Source organism: Pongo pygmaeus, chromosome 5 (genome assembly GCF_028885625.2).
Source record: "Pongo pygmaeus isolate AG05252 chromosome 5, NHGRI_mPonPyg2-v2.0_pri, whole genome shotgun sequence".
NCBI lineage: Eukaryota > Metazoa > Chordata > Mammalia > Primates > Hominidae > Pongo > Pongo pygmaeus.
The window spans coordinates 164,159,473-164,174,083 of NC_072378.2; the positions used below are offsets into that span (position 1 = coordinate 164,159,473).

At 37.3% G+C, this 14,611-nt stretch overlaps 1 protein-coding gene across 5 annotated transcripts in view; it reads left to right on the forward strand.

The window, feature by feature from the left end:
- The window catches only part of QKI (QKI, KH domain containing RNA binding), a 162,428-nt gene that overhangs the window by 58,460 nt on the left and 89,357 nt on the right, over positions 1-14,611 (forward strand). For all 5 annotated transcript variants that reach the window (XM_054493154.2, XM_054493156.2, XM_054493155.2 and 2 more), the window contains exon 3: positions 5,283-5,399. In XM_054493154.2, coding sequence (XP_054349129.1) covers positions 5,283-5,399 — 117 coding nt within the window. The remainder of the gene's footprint in view (positions 1-5,282; positions 5,400-14,611) is intronic.

The following is a 14,611-nucleotide window of genomic DNA, read 5'->3' on the forward strand; positions in this document are numbered from 1 at the left end:
AAAAGGAACATACAGGTAGCCAGTCAAGAATAAAAAAATGGGACATCGTTTCAGATCTTATTGGTATTAAAAATAAATTAGACATCTATTTTAAATCAACAAATTTGAAAATTTAGACAAAATGGACACAACTTAAAAATTGACATACGAAGGAATAGAAAGTCTGAATCCATAATTTAAAACCTTCTGTAGAGAAATCTCTAGGCTCAGGTAGCTTCACCAGTGAATTTTATTGGTTATGTAAGGAAGAAATAACAACAGCCATATACAAGCTTATCTGGAGAGTGGAAAAAGGAGGAATACATTCCAACATGTTTTGCTACTAGAATAACCTTGATACCAAAACCTGAGACGTGTATTATGAGAAAGAAAAATTGTGGGCCAGTTCTATTTATGAATGGACATTTCTTAAAAAAAAAAAAAAATCACCAGAATGCCAGGAAACAATTTGCTCAAGTTGAGTTTGCTTTAGATTGGTTTAACATTTGAAGTTGAAATTCAGTTTGAAATTAAATTTGAAGTTGAAGTTGGTTAACATTTGCAGTTGAAATCCACTGCAATAACAGAATTAAGGAGAAATGTTGTTGTTTTAATAGATAGTGAAAAATGATAAATTTAGATATCCACTTGTAGTTGAAAACTCTTAGCAAACTAAGAAATAGAAGGGAATTTTAATGTGATAAAGTGTATCTTCAAAAAGTTTAAGATTAAACTTTATGGTGAACTGTTGAAACCTTTATTCTTGAAATTTGGAACAAGTCAAGGATGATACACTTTTGTTTGGCTTTGAACTCAAGGTATGCTGACCAGTACTATAAGGATAGCAAGAAAAAGAAATAAAAATACATTATAGGAAAGGAAAATAAATAGAGAACTGTCATTATTTGCAGGTGATGTGATTGTTTAGCATCCAAAAGAATCTACAAAAGATTTATGAAAGTCAGTAATGCAGAAATGCTGGTTGTAAGGTTGACAGAAAAAAAAACCAATTACATGTTCATACACTAGAAACAGAAAATGAAAACTTAAAATTATGATATACAGTAGCAGAAAAAGCCCTGTAAATTTGTAGGAATGAATCTAACAACAACAAAAGTAAAAACAAGTAAAGGCACAATCAAAAAAGCTCTACATTTTTGAGGCTGGACGTGGTGTCTGCAGCCTGTAATCCTAGCTCTTTGGGAGGCTTAGGCACTGGGGTGGAGTGAGGGTGAGGAAGGTTTGAGTCCAGGAATTTTGAGATCAGCCTGGGCAACATAGTGAGACCTGATGTCTACAAAAAAGTTAAAAAAAAAAAAAAAAGCCAGGCATGGTGAGGCTGAGGTGGGAGGATTGCTTGAGGCCAAGAATTCAAGGCTGCAGTGCTCTATGATTGTGCCACTTGCACTTTAGCCTAAACAAAAATAAACTTGACGTTATTGAGAGAGATGAGAAATAACTTAACCAAATGGAGAAATTTTACCATGTTTATGGTTTTTGAAGAGTCTATATTATAATGTGATCTCAGTGAAAATTCTTGCAAGTATTATTTTAGAAATTGACCGACTTATTCTAAAATATGTGGAGATGTAAAGGGCCAGGAATAGCTAAGCCACTCTTGAGGAGGAGCAAGAGGGAAGAACTTGGTGTACCATATAATTTACCATAATTAATACAGTGTGATATTAAAGCAAAGATAAATAAATGGAATAGATAAGAGAGCTCCAAAACAGACCTAAGTACTGTCGGCTCTTTGTATCCTCAGGTTCCACATCCGTGGATTCAACCAACCTAGGATCAAAACTTTTAGGGGGAATATTTCAAATGGTTGCATTTGTACTGAAATATACAAATTTTTTCTTGTCATTATTTCCTAAGCAATGCAGCATAACAGTGATTTACACAGTATTTACATTGTATTAGGTATTTTAAGTAATCTAAAGATGATATAAATTATATTGGAGGTTGTGCATAGGTTATGTGCAATTATGACACCGTTTTATGTAAGGGACTTGAGCATCTGTGAATTTTCGTATTTGTGTGGGGACCTGTAACCAATCCCCCGCACCCCAGATACCAAGGGACGATTGTGTAGATAAATATTTATGACAGTGATGACATTGTGGAGCAATTGGAAAACAGTAGTCTTTTCAATAACATTTCTATTCAGTAACATTCGTATATTTAATAACATTTGGATATTCATGTGAGAGAAAAAAAGAAAATTATCTCATAACACAGACATCAATTCCTGGTACACTGTAGATGTAAATTCGAAAGACTTAACAATAAAGCTTCTAGAAGATAACACCAGAGGGTATCTTGGTGACCTTAGGGTGGGGAGAGACTTCTTTTAAACAGGACACAGAAAACACTAACCATGAATATAAGGTTGAAAATTTGAACTGTGTTAAAATTAAAAACTTTCAGTCATCATAATACACCATTAAAGAGGGAGAAGACGAGCCACAGGATGGGAAAAATACTTGTCAGTTGTGTAACCACAAAGTAGAAATCAATAAGGAAAAGATAACACGATAGAAAAATATAGGAAACTTCAAATGTCCTTCAAAAAATGCATATCTAAATGGCCAACAAATGTGAGAAAATGCTTAGCTTCATTAGTAGTCAGAGGATTGCTAATTGAAACATTTAATACATACACTAGAATGGTTAAAATATAAAAACACTGATAATAAATATTGGAGAGGAAGTGGATCAAAATAAATTTTTATACTATACGGAGGATAAAAATATGTACAACCATTTTAGAAAATAATTTAACACTATGTACTAAAGTTTTTTTTTTTTTTTTTAATCATCTTCTTTGTCCTGTAGTCTTTTTTTTCTCAAAGGTCAGTCTCTTGTTCTGCTTCTTTATCTTGTCCTGTCTCTCTCATGATAGAGCCCTTCCTGAACCTTTGGTGAACATTGTTTAAGTGTGAAACAATGAAAATTTGAATTAGGAGCTTGTGTTCACGAACAGAGCTGTCTGCTGCCAACCTTAATTTGGGATGACCCCCTAAAGTGCCAGTCTTTGAGATGGAAGTCATGTAATGGAACACAGAATTCTTTTCGTGGGTTATTTTAATTTTTCTAGAGAAAAAACTAGCCCATTACCTACAAGTCAGAAGCCTGGCCTTTGGTGTTCTGTGGGCAGTGATGGTCGCTTGTTCTATACATTAGTTCCACCTTTTCATTCTTGTTTTCTGCAAAACTCAGTGTCTGAGTGTCCAGTCTCTCTGGAGTTCTGTAGGGCAAATTTGCTGCTGATCACATCTCCTTCTAGAAATGACATTCCAAGCTTAATTAAGAGTAAGAGCCTGAAGTTTTAAGCAAAGGATTTGTATTAGACTTGGTAGGCTATTGTGAACTATATGGCACACTTTTTACTGGACCTTGTGTATGTATTGTGCTATACACATACATGTCTGTACATGCCATCATCACTATAGCTGTATCAGATAGTATTATCCCCATTCTGTAATTGAGGCTTATTTGATGTGACTTTCAGATTTCTTTTGTTTGTTTGTTTGTTTGTTTGTTTTTGAGGCAGAGTCTTGCTTTATTGCCCAGGCTGTAGTGCAGAGGCATGATTTCAGCTCACGGCAACCTCCACCTCCTGGGTTCAAGTGATTCTCATGCCTCAGCCACCCAAGTAGCTGGAATTATAAGCACGCACCACCAAGCCCGGCTAATTTTTGTAATTTTAGTAGAGATGGGGTTTCACCATGTTGGCCAGGCTGGTCTTGAACGCCTGTCCTCAAGTGATCCACCCCACCTCAGCCTCCCAAAGTGTTGGGATTACAGGTGTGAGCCACTGCGCCTGGCCAATTTTCAGATTCCTAATACTGTTTTCATATTTGAGCTTGGATATCAGCTAGAATCTGTGTGCTTTCAGAGTTTAAGCACATAACCGTAGTATACTACTTGAGTTTATTTAAATTGGAGATGTGGGAAGGTTAAGTTGATGCGTCTCTAAATTGGAAGTACTTTGTTAAAATGGATCACGGTGGGGGTTTAGGTTGGGTAAAGAGGTAAAATTACTATATACTGAAGCACTGGGCAAAGATAAGGGACTTTATTTGAATATAAAGAGCTATTAGCAGATTTCAGAATCTAGGATCTTGAAGAGCTAAATTAAGTGCTTATAGATGAGTCTGTGAGTCTCAACAGAGGGTGAAATAAGATGTATGAAAATCCCCTCAGAGACTTTGTTCGAATGGTATAGGCATACTACCTACCACCTTTCGTTTGAGAATCACTTTTCTAAGGTGTGGCAATGCAAAATAAGAGCCAGTGGAGTACAGATGATACCAGAAGTACCCAGCTTCTTAAGCCCTGACGGCAGTGGATTTTCTAGCATGTTACTTTTATGTAATGATATACTAAAAGTTGGATAAATGCAAGAAAAAAGTAGGAGACCATATGCATAAGAATCAGTACCTATTTGATTGAATAAGTAAATGAAAACCACCTGTGGAATTTTGTGGAACTGATAGCAAACTCTTATATTTTGGCCTTTATGCAGATAACATGCAAATGAGGAAAATTTACTTTTCACGATTTAGCCCGTTTTTCCTATTGGCCTTAAAGAAATAACTTGTATATATGAATACTAGGAATTTCTGTTGAGGGATGGTAATTTTTTTTTTTTATTGTACAATTTTTTATTTATACAATTATTGATATCACTGTCCTATTTAGTGATATTCAGAGTTTAGGTTTCTTATAAGTTAAAGGTAGAAAGGAATATGTACTCTTAAGACACATTTAGCATGGCCAACCCATAATTTTTGTAACATATTTCTGAACAGTTGCTTTGGAGAAAGTATAATTTTTCTTAGGTAAATAAAAGAGGACTTTCCCCCAAGGATTTTGGTAGAAAGGGCAGTCCGTAACAATTTCTTCAACACTGTCATTACAAAGAGACAGTTGGACATTTTGTGGAAGGGACTTGTATTCTTGGCTGGCATCTAATATTTTGTCAAACTCTTTAATACTCTCTGTTTTAGGTTATTTGTTGATGGACAGTTGTATCTGTTCTAGCTGTATACTGTTCCCAGTTCATAGTTTGTGTTAATACTTGTGAAAATGTCATGCTAAACGATGAGCTATTGTAATTAGACCTGAGACTTAGCAAGAAATTCATAAGGGCTCTAGATTTTATTTCAACTTAGTATTAAAAAGACATTTAACTTCAGTAAGTAAATGTAGATATACTTTATATTTTAAGAGCTGTAAGTTCCAGCAAGTGAATAGTGTATGGTGATCCTTTTTTTTTTTTTTTTTTTTTTTTTTAGTTTAATTTTGTTGGGAGAATCCTTGGACCTAGAGGACTTACAGCCAAACAACTTGAAGCAGAAACCGGATGTAAAATCATGGTCCGAGGCAAAGGCTCAATGAGGGATAAAAAAAAGGTAAGTCCTTGAAAATGGCCTAAGTCTTCATGTGAGTAACATACTGTACTTCTACATCGTAATAATAAAATTTCCAGATTTTTTTGTGCTTAAAACACTATATTGCAGGCCGGGCGCGGTGGCTCACGCCTGTAATCCCAGCACTGTGGGAGGCCGAGGCAGGCAGATCCTCTGAGGTCAGGAGTTCAAGACCAGCCTAGCCAACATGGTGAAACCCTGTCTTTACTAAAAAAATACAAAAATTAGCCGGGCGTGGTGGCGGGCACCTGTAATCCCAGCTACTCAGGAGGCTGAGGCAGGAGAATCACTTGAACCTGGGAGGCGGAGATTGCAGATCGTGCCACTGCACTCCAGCCTGGGCAACAGGAGTAAAACTCTGTCTCAAAAACGAACAAACAAAAAAATCCACTATGTTCCATGTCAGGAACTTTTAAACTTTTTAAAGATGTTCCCTTGTTTTTCTTTTTTGTTTGTTATTTTTGAGACGGAGTCTTGCTCTGTCGCCCAGGCTGGAGTGCAGTGGTGCAATCTTGGCTCACTGCAGCCTCCGCTTCCTGTGTTCGAGTGATTCTCCTGCCTCAGCCTCCTGAGTAGCTGGGATTACAGGTGCACGCCACCGTGCCCAGCTAATTTTTGTATTTTTAGTAGAGATGGGGTTTCACCATGTTGGTCAGTCTGGTCTTGAACTCCTGACCTCGTGATCCACCCACCTCAGCCTCCCAAAGGGCTGGGATTATAGGCGTGAGCCACCATGCCTGGCGATTTTCCCTTGTTAATTATCATTTTTTACTTAGCAAATTAAAATATCAGTTAATCATGTTGCCTTCGTTGTTTACTTTTGGGAAGCTGCCAGTTTGGAAATTAGGCTGTAATGTGTGTAAAAGTTTATAAAAGTTTTGAAAAATCTGAAATATTTCTTTTGATGAGATTTAAATAAGGAATGGTCAAATAACTTTGGATGTATGTCAGATCACTGGGAGAGTTAGAAGACAGAAATCTATTAAAAGGAAGGCTATCACTAGCCGTATGAGATACACTTTGGGTTTCTTCAACATTTTGTTGATTTTACATTTTAAAGTATATTGTTTATGTTTCTGTGGGTTTTTTTCTCCTGCCATTTCTTCTTTTGCTGGTTTAATTAGTAAAGACCCAACTATCTAAATATTATTGTTAGGAAGATTTTATTTACCTAGTTTGTCTTATCCAGCAATACTGTGAGGCAGGATAGTTTTGAATTTCTATTCTTGTAAAAATTGGCGGATTTAAAAAAATAGATTTTGATGGCCAAAGATTAAAAGTGTTTTAGGAAGGTTTGGGCTGTCTGTCTGTCTGTCTCTCTTCTCTGTCTCTCTGTCTGTCTCTTTCTCTCTCTTTCTTTCTTCCTTCCTTTCTTTCCATTGACTTGAAGGAGCTATCTGGGAATAGTGTGTGGTTAGCTGTGTTAGACCAGTACACTGAATCGCTTTGTGGAACTTACGGAATGAACACCAAACCCACAGGGTATCTGATAAACTTGTTTTCTGAGCCCTCCGCCTCGTGTCTTTTAAGCCCTCACATAAGCTGACTGGATCTCATTTTTGCTCCTCATCAATGATTTAGTAGCCAAGAAATTTGGGCAAAAAGTTCTCATAATATTGATTATTTAAAAATCTTATGATGTATTCTTTGTCAGCTGTGTTTAAAGATATGTTCATGGGAGTCTGTGAGTTCTCCTTGAGCAGTTTTAGATGTATTAAATTTTTTTATTAGAATCTTAAAAAAAAGGTGCATATTTTGAATCAGTTGAGTGGTAATCTTTTCAAATGAATGTTGCCATGAAGTTTTGGTTCTCATGTTTGGACTTAGGATTATGTGGGCATTAAGTAATACTAGTTTAATTGCCTATGGACGATGAATGAAGTCTTGACAACTGACAGATATATAAATCTGTACAAAAAGATTAGTATATAGTCATCAGTTAAGCTATTCTGTCAGCCAGTTAACAAAACCCCTTTTTCCCTGCTTCTGGGTTTCTATAAATTCTGCGGTAATGGTCCCCCACTCAACCTTTCTTACTCTTTCAAGCCCTCACAGACAATGAGCATTAGCACTTGTAACTGTGTGATTATACTGTTGCACTCTTATAAGTGTTTACAATAAAAGTAAAGTCAGAATGGAATGCTTGGCCATTTGGTAAAGAACATGAAAAGAGATGGAAACAAAAAGAAGTATTGATGTAAGTAATAAAGATAGCTCATTGAGATGTATTTCAGGAGTTCAAGAGGAAAAGTCATTTGCTTTAAACTTTTCTACAGAGTTGTCCATATATATATAGACATGTGTGTGTGTATATATATATGTGTGTGTTTATATATATAATGTGTATATATATATGTGTGTATATACTGATTTCCTGTTTTACTTTTAACAAAAAATGCTATGATGGGAATGGTGTGTGCTGGTCTGAATCCTTCCCTACACTGGTAAACTCAGTGAGAGCCTACCATGGCTATTTTATGGAGTATTAATTTCCTTGGTGTTTGGTGAGTACCTGGCACAGAGTACAGGCACTTGAAAAAATACCTGTGAAAGGAGTGACTAGTTCAGGTAATAAATGAAAGGTTTAGGTGTACCTTCCCTCATGTTCCCCGAAAAGGTTGGTTAAATAAAGAAAATTGTAAATGCTATGTACTTCTAATGCTTTGGGGAAGATAGGACTATATTATTCTAAGCTGCTGGTTTTAAGCAAGTAAGTTAATATGCCACTTTAATTTTCATTTTCTTGGATTGTTATTATTTCAGCATTATTGATGGGCTCAACAGCATTGATTTAGTGCATAAATACCCAGTGGGATGGTACTAGTTAAGATCATGGAACCAGGGCTTGAAAACTATTATGAACTTCTTGTCTGTACCAGCTATTTTGTAAATGAAGAGACCAAAGCCTTGGGGAGGTTGAGTAATTTGCCAAAGGTCACACGCCAAAATGTGGCAGTCAAATTTGAAACTAGGCTGGGCACAGTTGCTCACACCTGTAATCTCAGCACTTTGGGAGGCTGAGGCAGGAGGATCCCAGGAGTTGAAGACCAACCTGGGCAACATAGTGAGACCCCCATCTCTACAATAAAACTTAAAAAATAATTAGCCAGGTGTGATGGCGTGCACCTGTAGTCCCAGCTGCTAGGTAGGCTGAGGAAGGAGGATGCTTGAGCCCAGGAGTTGAGGCAACAGTGAGCTATGATTGTGTGCCACTGCACTCCAGCTTGGGTGACAGAACGAGACTCTGTCTCAGGGGAAAAAAAGAGAAACTGAAGTCTGAGTTCTATTCTGTGGTACATTATTTTCTAATTATAAACCATTTCTAAGAGTGATAACTTCAGACATATTAGAACAACTTGAATATTGAGTATTAGAAACTTTGACTACCATTTCACACACCACTCAGTACACTTGTGACCCCAGATGTTGTGAGGGTTTCTCCCCACAAACCAAACAAATCTCCAGAAAACACCATCTGAATGTCCTCTCATTCAGTTCAAAACTGGGAATAATGTCACATACCACACGTTGAGGGCTCAGTCCCCTAAGACTGTCTCCACTTCAGATGCCAGTTGCAAGCCCCAGTGATGACCTGTGCTTTTGACCGACTAGCTGTAAATGTATTTTTTTGCAAGTCCCTCGTCATGTTCAATTAATTTGCTAGAGTAGTTCACAGAACTCAGGGAAGCACTTTACTTATTTATTGTAAAGGATATTGCAAAGGATACCGATGAACAGCAGATGGAAAAGATGCATAGGGCAAGACGTGGGAAGGGGCTCAGAGCTCCCATCCCTTCTCCAGTATGCCACCCTCCAGGTGCCTCCATTTGTTCAGCTATTTGGAATCTCTCCAAACCCCGTCCTTCTGTTTTTTTATGGCGGTTTCATTATGTAGGCATGACTGATGTTCATCATTGGCCATTGGTGATCGACTCAACATTCAGCCTTTCTCCCTTCCTTAGAGGTTGGGGAATGAGGCTGAAAGCCTCAGCCCTCTATATACTTGGTTAGGGTTTCTCTGGCAATCAGCCTTGATCTTGAGACTATCCAGGGCCCCCACCCATTTGTCACTTCATTATACAGAAAGACACAAACAGGTTCCAGACCACCACAATAAGGGAACATTGCAATAAAGTTAGTCACACTTTTTTTTAGTTTCCTAGTGCATATAAAAGTTGTGTTTATACCATCCTATAGTCTATTAAGTTTGTAACAGCATTATGTCTAAAAAAATATACATACCTTAGTTTAAAAATACTTTATTGCTGAAAAATGCTAATCATCTGAGCCTTAAGGGAGTTTTAATCTTTTGCTGGTGGAAGGCCTTGCCTGGATGTTGATGGCATGTTGATGGCTGCTGACTGATCAGGGTGGTGGTTGCCAATGGTTGGGGTGACTGTGACGATTGCTTAAAATAAGAACAACGAAGTTTGCCTCATGGATTTGCTCTTCCTTTCACAAAGATGTCTCTGTAGCATGCAGTGCTCTTTGATAGCATTTTATCCACAGAACTTTTGCTGTTGCTTTATAAACTAAGTTTATGTAATATTCTAAATTTTTTTGTTGTCATTTCAACAGCGTTCACAGTATCTTCACTACAAATACATTTCATCTCAAGAAATCACTTTCTTTGCTCATCCATAAGAAGCAACTCCTGATCAAGTTTGATCATGCGGTTGCAGCAATTCAGTCACATCTTCAGGCTACACTTCTAATTCTAGTTCTCTTGCTCTTTCCACCACATCTGCAGTTTCTTCCTCCATCATACTCCTGAACCCCTCAGAGTCATCCTTGAGGGTTGGAATTAACTTTTTCCAGACTCCTGCTAATGGTGATATTTTGACCTCTCTTCATGAATCATGAATGTTCTTAATGGCATTGAGAATGGTGATTCCTTTCCAGGAGGTTTTCAATATACTTTGCCCAGATTTATCAGAGGAATCACTATCTGTGGCAGCTATAGGCCTATGAAAGACATTTCTTAAATAATAAGGCTTGAAAGTCTAAATTACTCCTTGATCCATGGGCTACAGAATAAATGTTGCGTTAGCAGGTGTGAAAACAACATTCATCTCCTTGTACGTCTCTACCAGAGATTTTGGGTTACCAGGTGGATTGACAATGAGCAGTAATATTTGGAAAGGAATCTCTTTTTCTGAGCAATATGTCTCAACAGTAGGCTTAAAATATTCAATAAACCTTTCTCTGCTGACATCCAGGCTTTGTTGTTCCAATTGTAGAGCACAGGCAGGATACATTAGCCTTTTTTTTTTTTTTAAGACAGAGTCTCACTCTACCGCCCAGGCTGGTGTGTAGTGGTGCAATCTCAGGTCACTGCAACCTCCGCCTTCTGGGTTCGAGCGATCATGCCTCAGCCTGCTGAGTAGCTGGGGTTACAGGCATGCACCACCACACCCAGCTAATTTTTTGTATTTTTAGTAGAGATGAGGTTTTGCCGTGTTGGCCAGGCTAGTCTTGAACTCCTGGCCTCAAGTGATCTGCCCACCTTGGCCTTCCAAAGTGCTAGGATTACAGGTGTGAGGCACTGGACCTGTCTCATTTAGCATAATTTTTAAGGGCCCTAGTATTTTTGGAATGGTAAATCAGCATTGGTTTCAACATAAAGTCACCAGTTGCATTAGCCCCTAACAAGAGAATCAGCCTGTCTTTGGAAGGTTTGAAGTCAGGCATTGACTTCTCTCTAGCTATGAAAGTTTCAGATGTCATCTTCTTCCAGTAGCAGTCCAGACACACACAGTACTTGTCACTTAAGTTCACTGTCTTATATGGGCATGGTTTGGTGTACCCCAGAACAATTACAGTAATAATTTCAAAGATTACTGTCTATGGGTCACCATGGCAGACATAATAATAATAGAAATGTAAAAGTTTGAAATATTGTGAGAATTACCAAAATGTGGCTTGGAGACACGAATTGAGCACATGCTGTTGGAAAAATGGTGCCACAAGATTTGTTTGATGCAGGGTTGCCATAAGCCTTCAATTTGTAAAAATGCAGTATATGTGAAGTACAATAAAAGGAGGTATGCTTGTATTACTTGGGAGATTCAGGGGTTTTAGGAGATTTGTGCCAGGAAACAAAGACCAAATATATTTATTTCGTCATAAATCACAATATCATACTATCATTCCTTTCATTTTTCAGGAATTCTCCCTAGAGGATTTAATCCCATGTACCTAATGGAAATCTATATGCTTGAGCAGATTACAAATGCTAGAGGAGTAATTTTAGATGACATCGGGTGCATTCAGTGTGGTATGGTGTAGACTACAGGATTAATTTTAGGAAAAGAAAGTAATTACGGTATTTCACTTGAGGTTGCAGAGGCCGTATCCAGCGCTGTGAAAGAAATGTATTCATGCTAGGAGGCATGGTCCACCTTTAGAAACAGGTGGGAGTCAGCTGGTTCTAATGTAGCAAATGAGAACATGTAAGCCATTAAAACAGAACAGTGTTTTGCTCGTAATCAGGTACTTGGCAAATTGTTGTGGAGTGACAAGTAGTACATTGAAGTTCACCCTTTGGGTATATATATGCATGGTCATTGTAGGGGACACCATTTGTGGATTTATCTTATCCGTCTGCAATTTGTCAGCTCTTCTGAGATCTCCCTTCTCATAAACAAGAGGAGAATAAGTAGCCATGCTTGTGGGTTCCTCCTTCTCACCTCCTTTTTCTGTCCTTCCTTCTCTCCCATTGTGTTGATGGGTGAAATGTATGCAGTTTATCAAAGCCGTGTCAGTCACATGTTGCATCATCTGGAAATGTGCAAAGACTTAGCAGTTCCAGTTCGAGTTCTTTGCTTAAAATGAGGGGATGTGCACTCTTCTTCTAGCCATTCCAGGGCTGCTAATAACAGTGGCTAGAGCAGGGGTGTCCAATCTTTTGGCTTCCCTGGACCACATTGGAAGATGACAAATTGTCATGGGCCACACATAAAATACACTAACAATAGCTGATGAGCTAAAAACAAACAAACAAACAAAAACCTCTTAATGTTTTAAGAAAGTTTACGAATTTGTGTGGGGCCACATTCAAAGCCTTCCTGGGCCGCATGTGGCCTATGGACCGGGGGTTGGACAAGCTTGGGCTAGATGGTATCAGCCACTTTTACTATCTGTGCTGCATCATGTTCAGACCATGGGACAACCTTGGAAAAGAGTTACACTCTTCTAATGGAAATGGAGGCTTAAAGAAGTGAAGTAACCCACCCAGTTTCTCATTTCTACCTAAAGAGTACACAAAGTAGAAACTTCCATCTCTCACTGGATATTCAAATTCAGTTGTACAAATCATTCTTGTCAGAATGTGGGCTTTGAAATAAATTGGTAATAGTTTTTAACTTAATATTTGTTTCCCAAATGTATTTGGCCATAGTCTCTCCTTTTTTGAAGATGTCCCTATAACTCCTTGAAGAATTACTGTGTTTTGTGGAACATGACTTATGAAATGTTATTAGAGTCATATTGTATAATTGCAGACATAGGTGGAATTCTTGAATTTTGTTTTGCAGGACTTGTTTAGGTAGAGCATTTAATAACTTCTTTTATGTGATACTTTTCATATACATTACAAATTGTTAAGTATCTCTTATAGCAGAGATTTCTTAGCTCTATTTGTTATGCTTAAAATATATTTTAATTGGTCAATATGTTATATTTTTAGAAAAGTGAGAAAGTCCCAGAGGGTCTCAATAAAATTAAAGGCTCCTGACATTCCATTAGTTTAGATACTACCTTTGTTTATAGTTTGGTATGTCTTGTAGATTGTTCTTCATGCAGTTATAGATATGTACACATATGGTATATTAAGTGGATCATATTATATTTGCTGCTTTACAATCAGCATTTTTTTCCTGCAACTCTGTATCCTGTCCTATGTCAATTCACCAAATAGTAGAGCTTTATGCCTAAGACTGTTTTAGGTGATAGGAAAGTACACTTAAAGGACATTTCAAGGCAGCATTCATAGTGATATGCAAAAATAAATTTTCTTGAATTTTTGGGTGGGGGAACTTACAAGATTTTATTTTTATGAAATATGTTGCTGTTGTGTCAACGCTTTGAAAGATAAATTAATTCAGTCTTGTGATTGATACACAATCACAAGAGTGGCTTTGGCAGTTGGTGGCATGACATCAAGTACAAATAGGGTTCCAAACAGCCCGTTTTATCGATCTTGTTGAATACTTAGCTCTCTGACAAGCTCTAGCTAGCATGGATATAGTTTTTTTTTTTAAGTTTTCATTATGCAAAATTTTAAGCAATGGAAAGACAAGTAGTGTAGTGAACTCTAATTTACCCATCACCCAGGGTCAACATTGCCTCTCTTCTTTCAAGAGGGAGCTTTCTCATTCCCCATTGCCTCGCTCCACCTTTTGCCTCCCAGATTATTTTAGAAGCAAATTCAGACGTATAATTTCAACTGTAAATATTTTATTAGCTATCTCTAAAATAGAAGAACTCTAATGATAATGTGTTTTTGTTTTAATATCTAGAAAATTATTTATCATCAAATATGTTGTCAGTGTTACTAGTTTCTCTGGTGTCTCATAAATATGCTTTTAAAATAATTTGTGTTAGTGAGCATACAAATGAGGGTCATCTACATTGTAATTGATAGATCTCTTAAGCCACTTCCCAAACCTCCATTTCTCTCTCTTGGCTTCACTGGGTGATTTGTCTTGAATTCCCGTGGATTTTGCTGGTGGCATTTTCATGGTGGTGTTTAACATTTATCTCTGTTCCCCATATTTCTTGTAAATTGGTAGTGACAAAGGTTTAATTAGATTCAGCTCTCCCATCTTCTCTTCCTCATTTCTGTTCTTTTTTGAAAGAATATTTCATAACTAGTGTTGTGATGGTAGTACATAAAGTCTCATTTCCTCTCTGTGATTTTAGCAATCATTGTTGATTGTTTTCTAGGTCCTTTTTTTCAGTGGGAGTTGCAGAATAGCTATATTCTATTTCTTCATTCATATTAGGTAGATACAGTTTTTATCAGAAAGACGGAATAAATGTTTAATTCTTTATTTGCTAGTTTTTAAATAAATAGTGAATTGGTTCCCAGGAATCCTCCAGACTGAAAGAATGAGTGTCCCCCCCCGCCTTTGGGTATCACTACGAATGCATTTAAACAGTTTTGTATGTTTCCGTTCATTGAAGATACTATT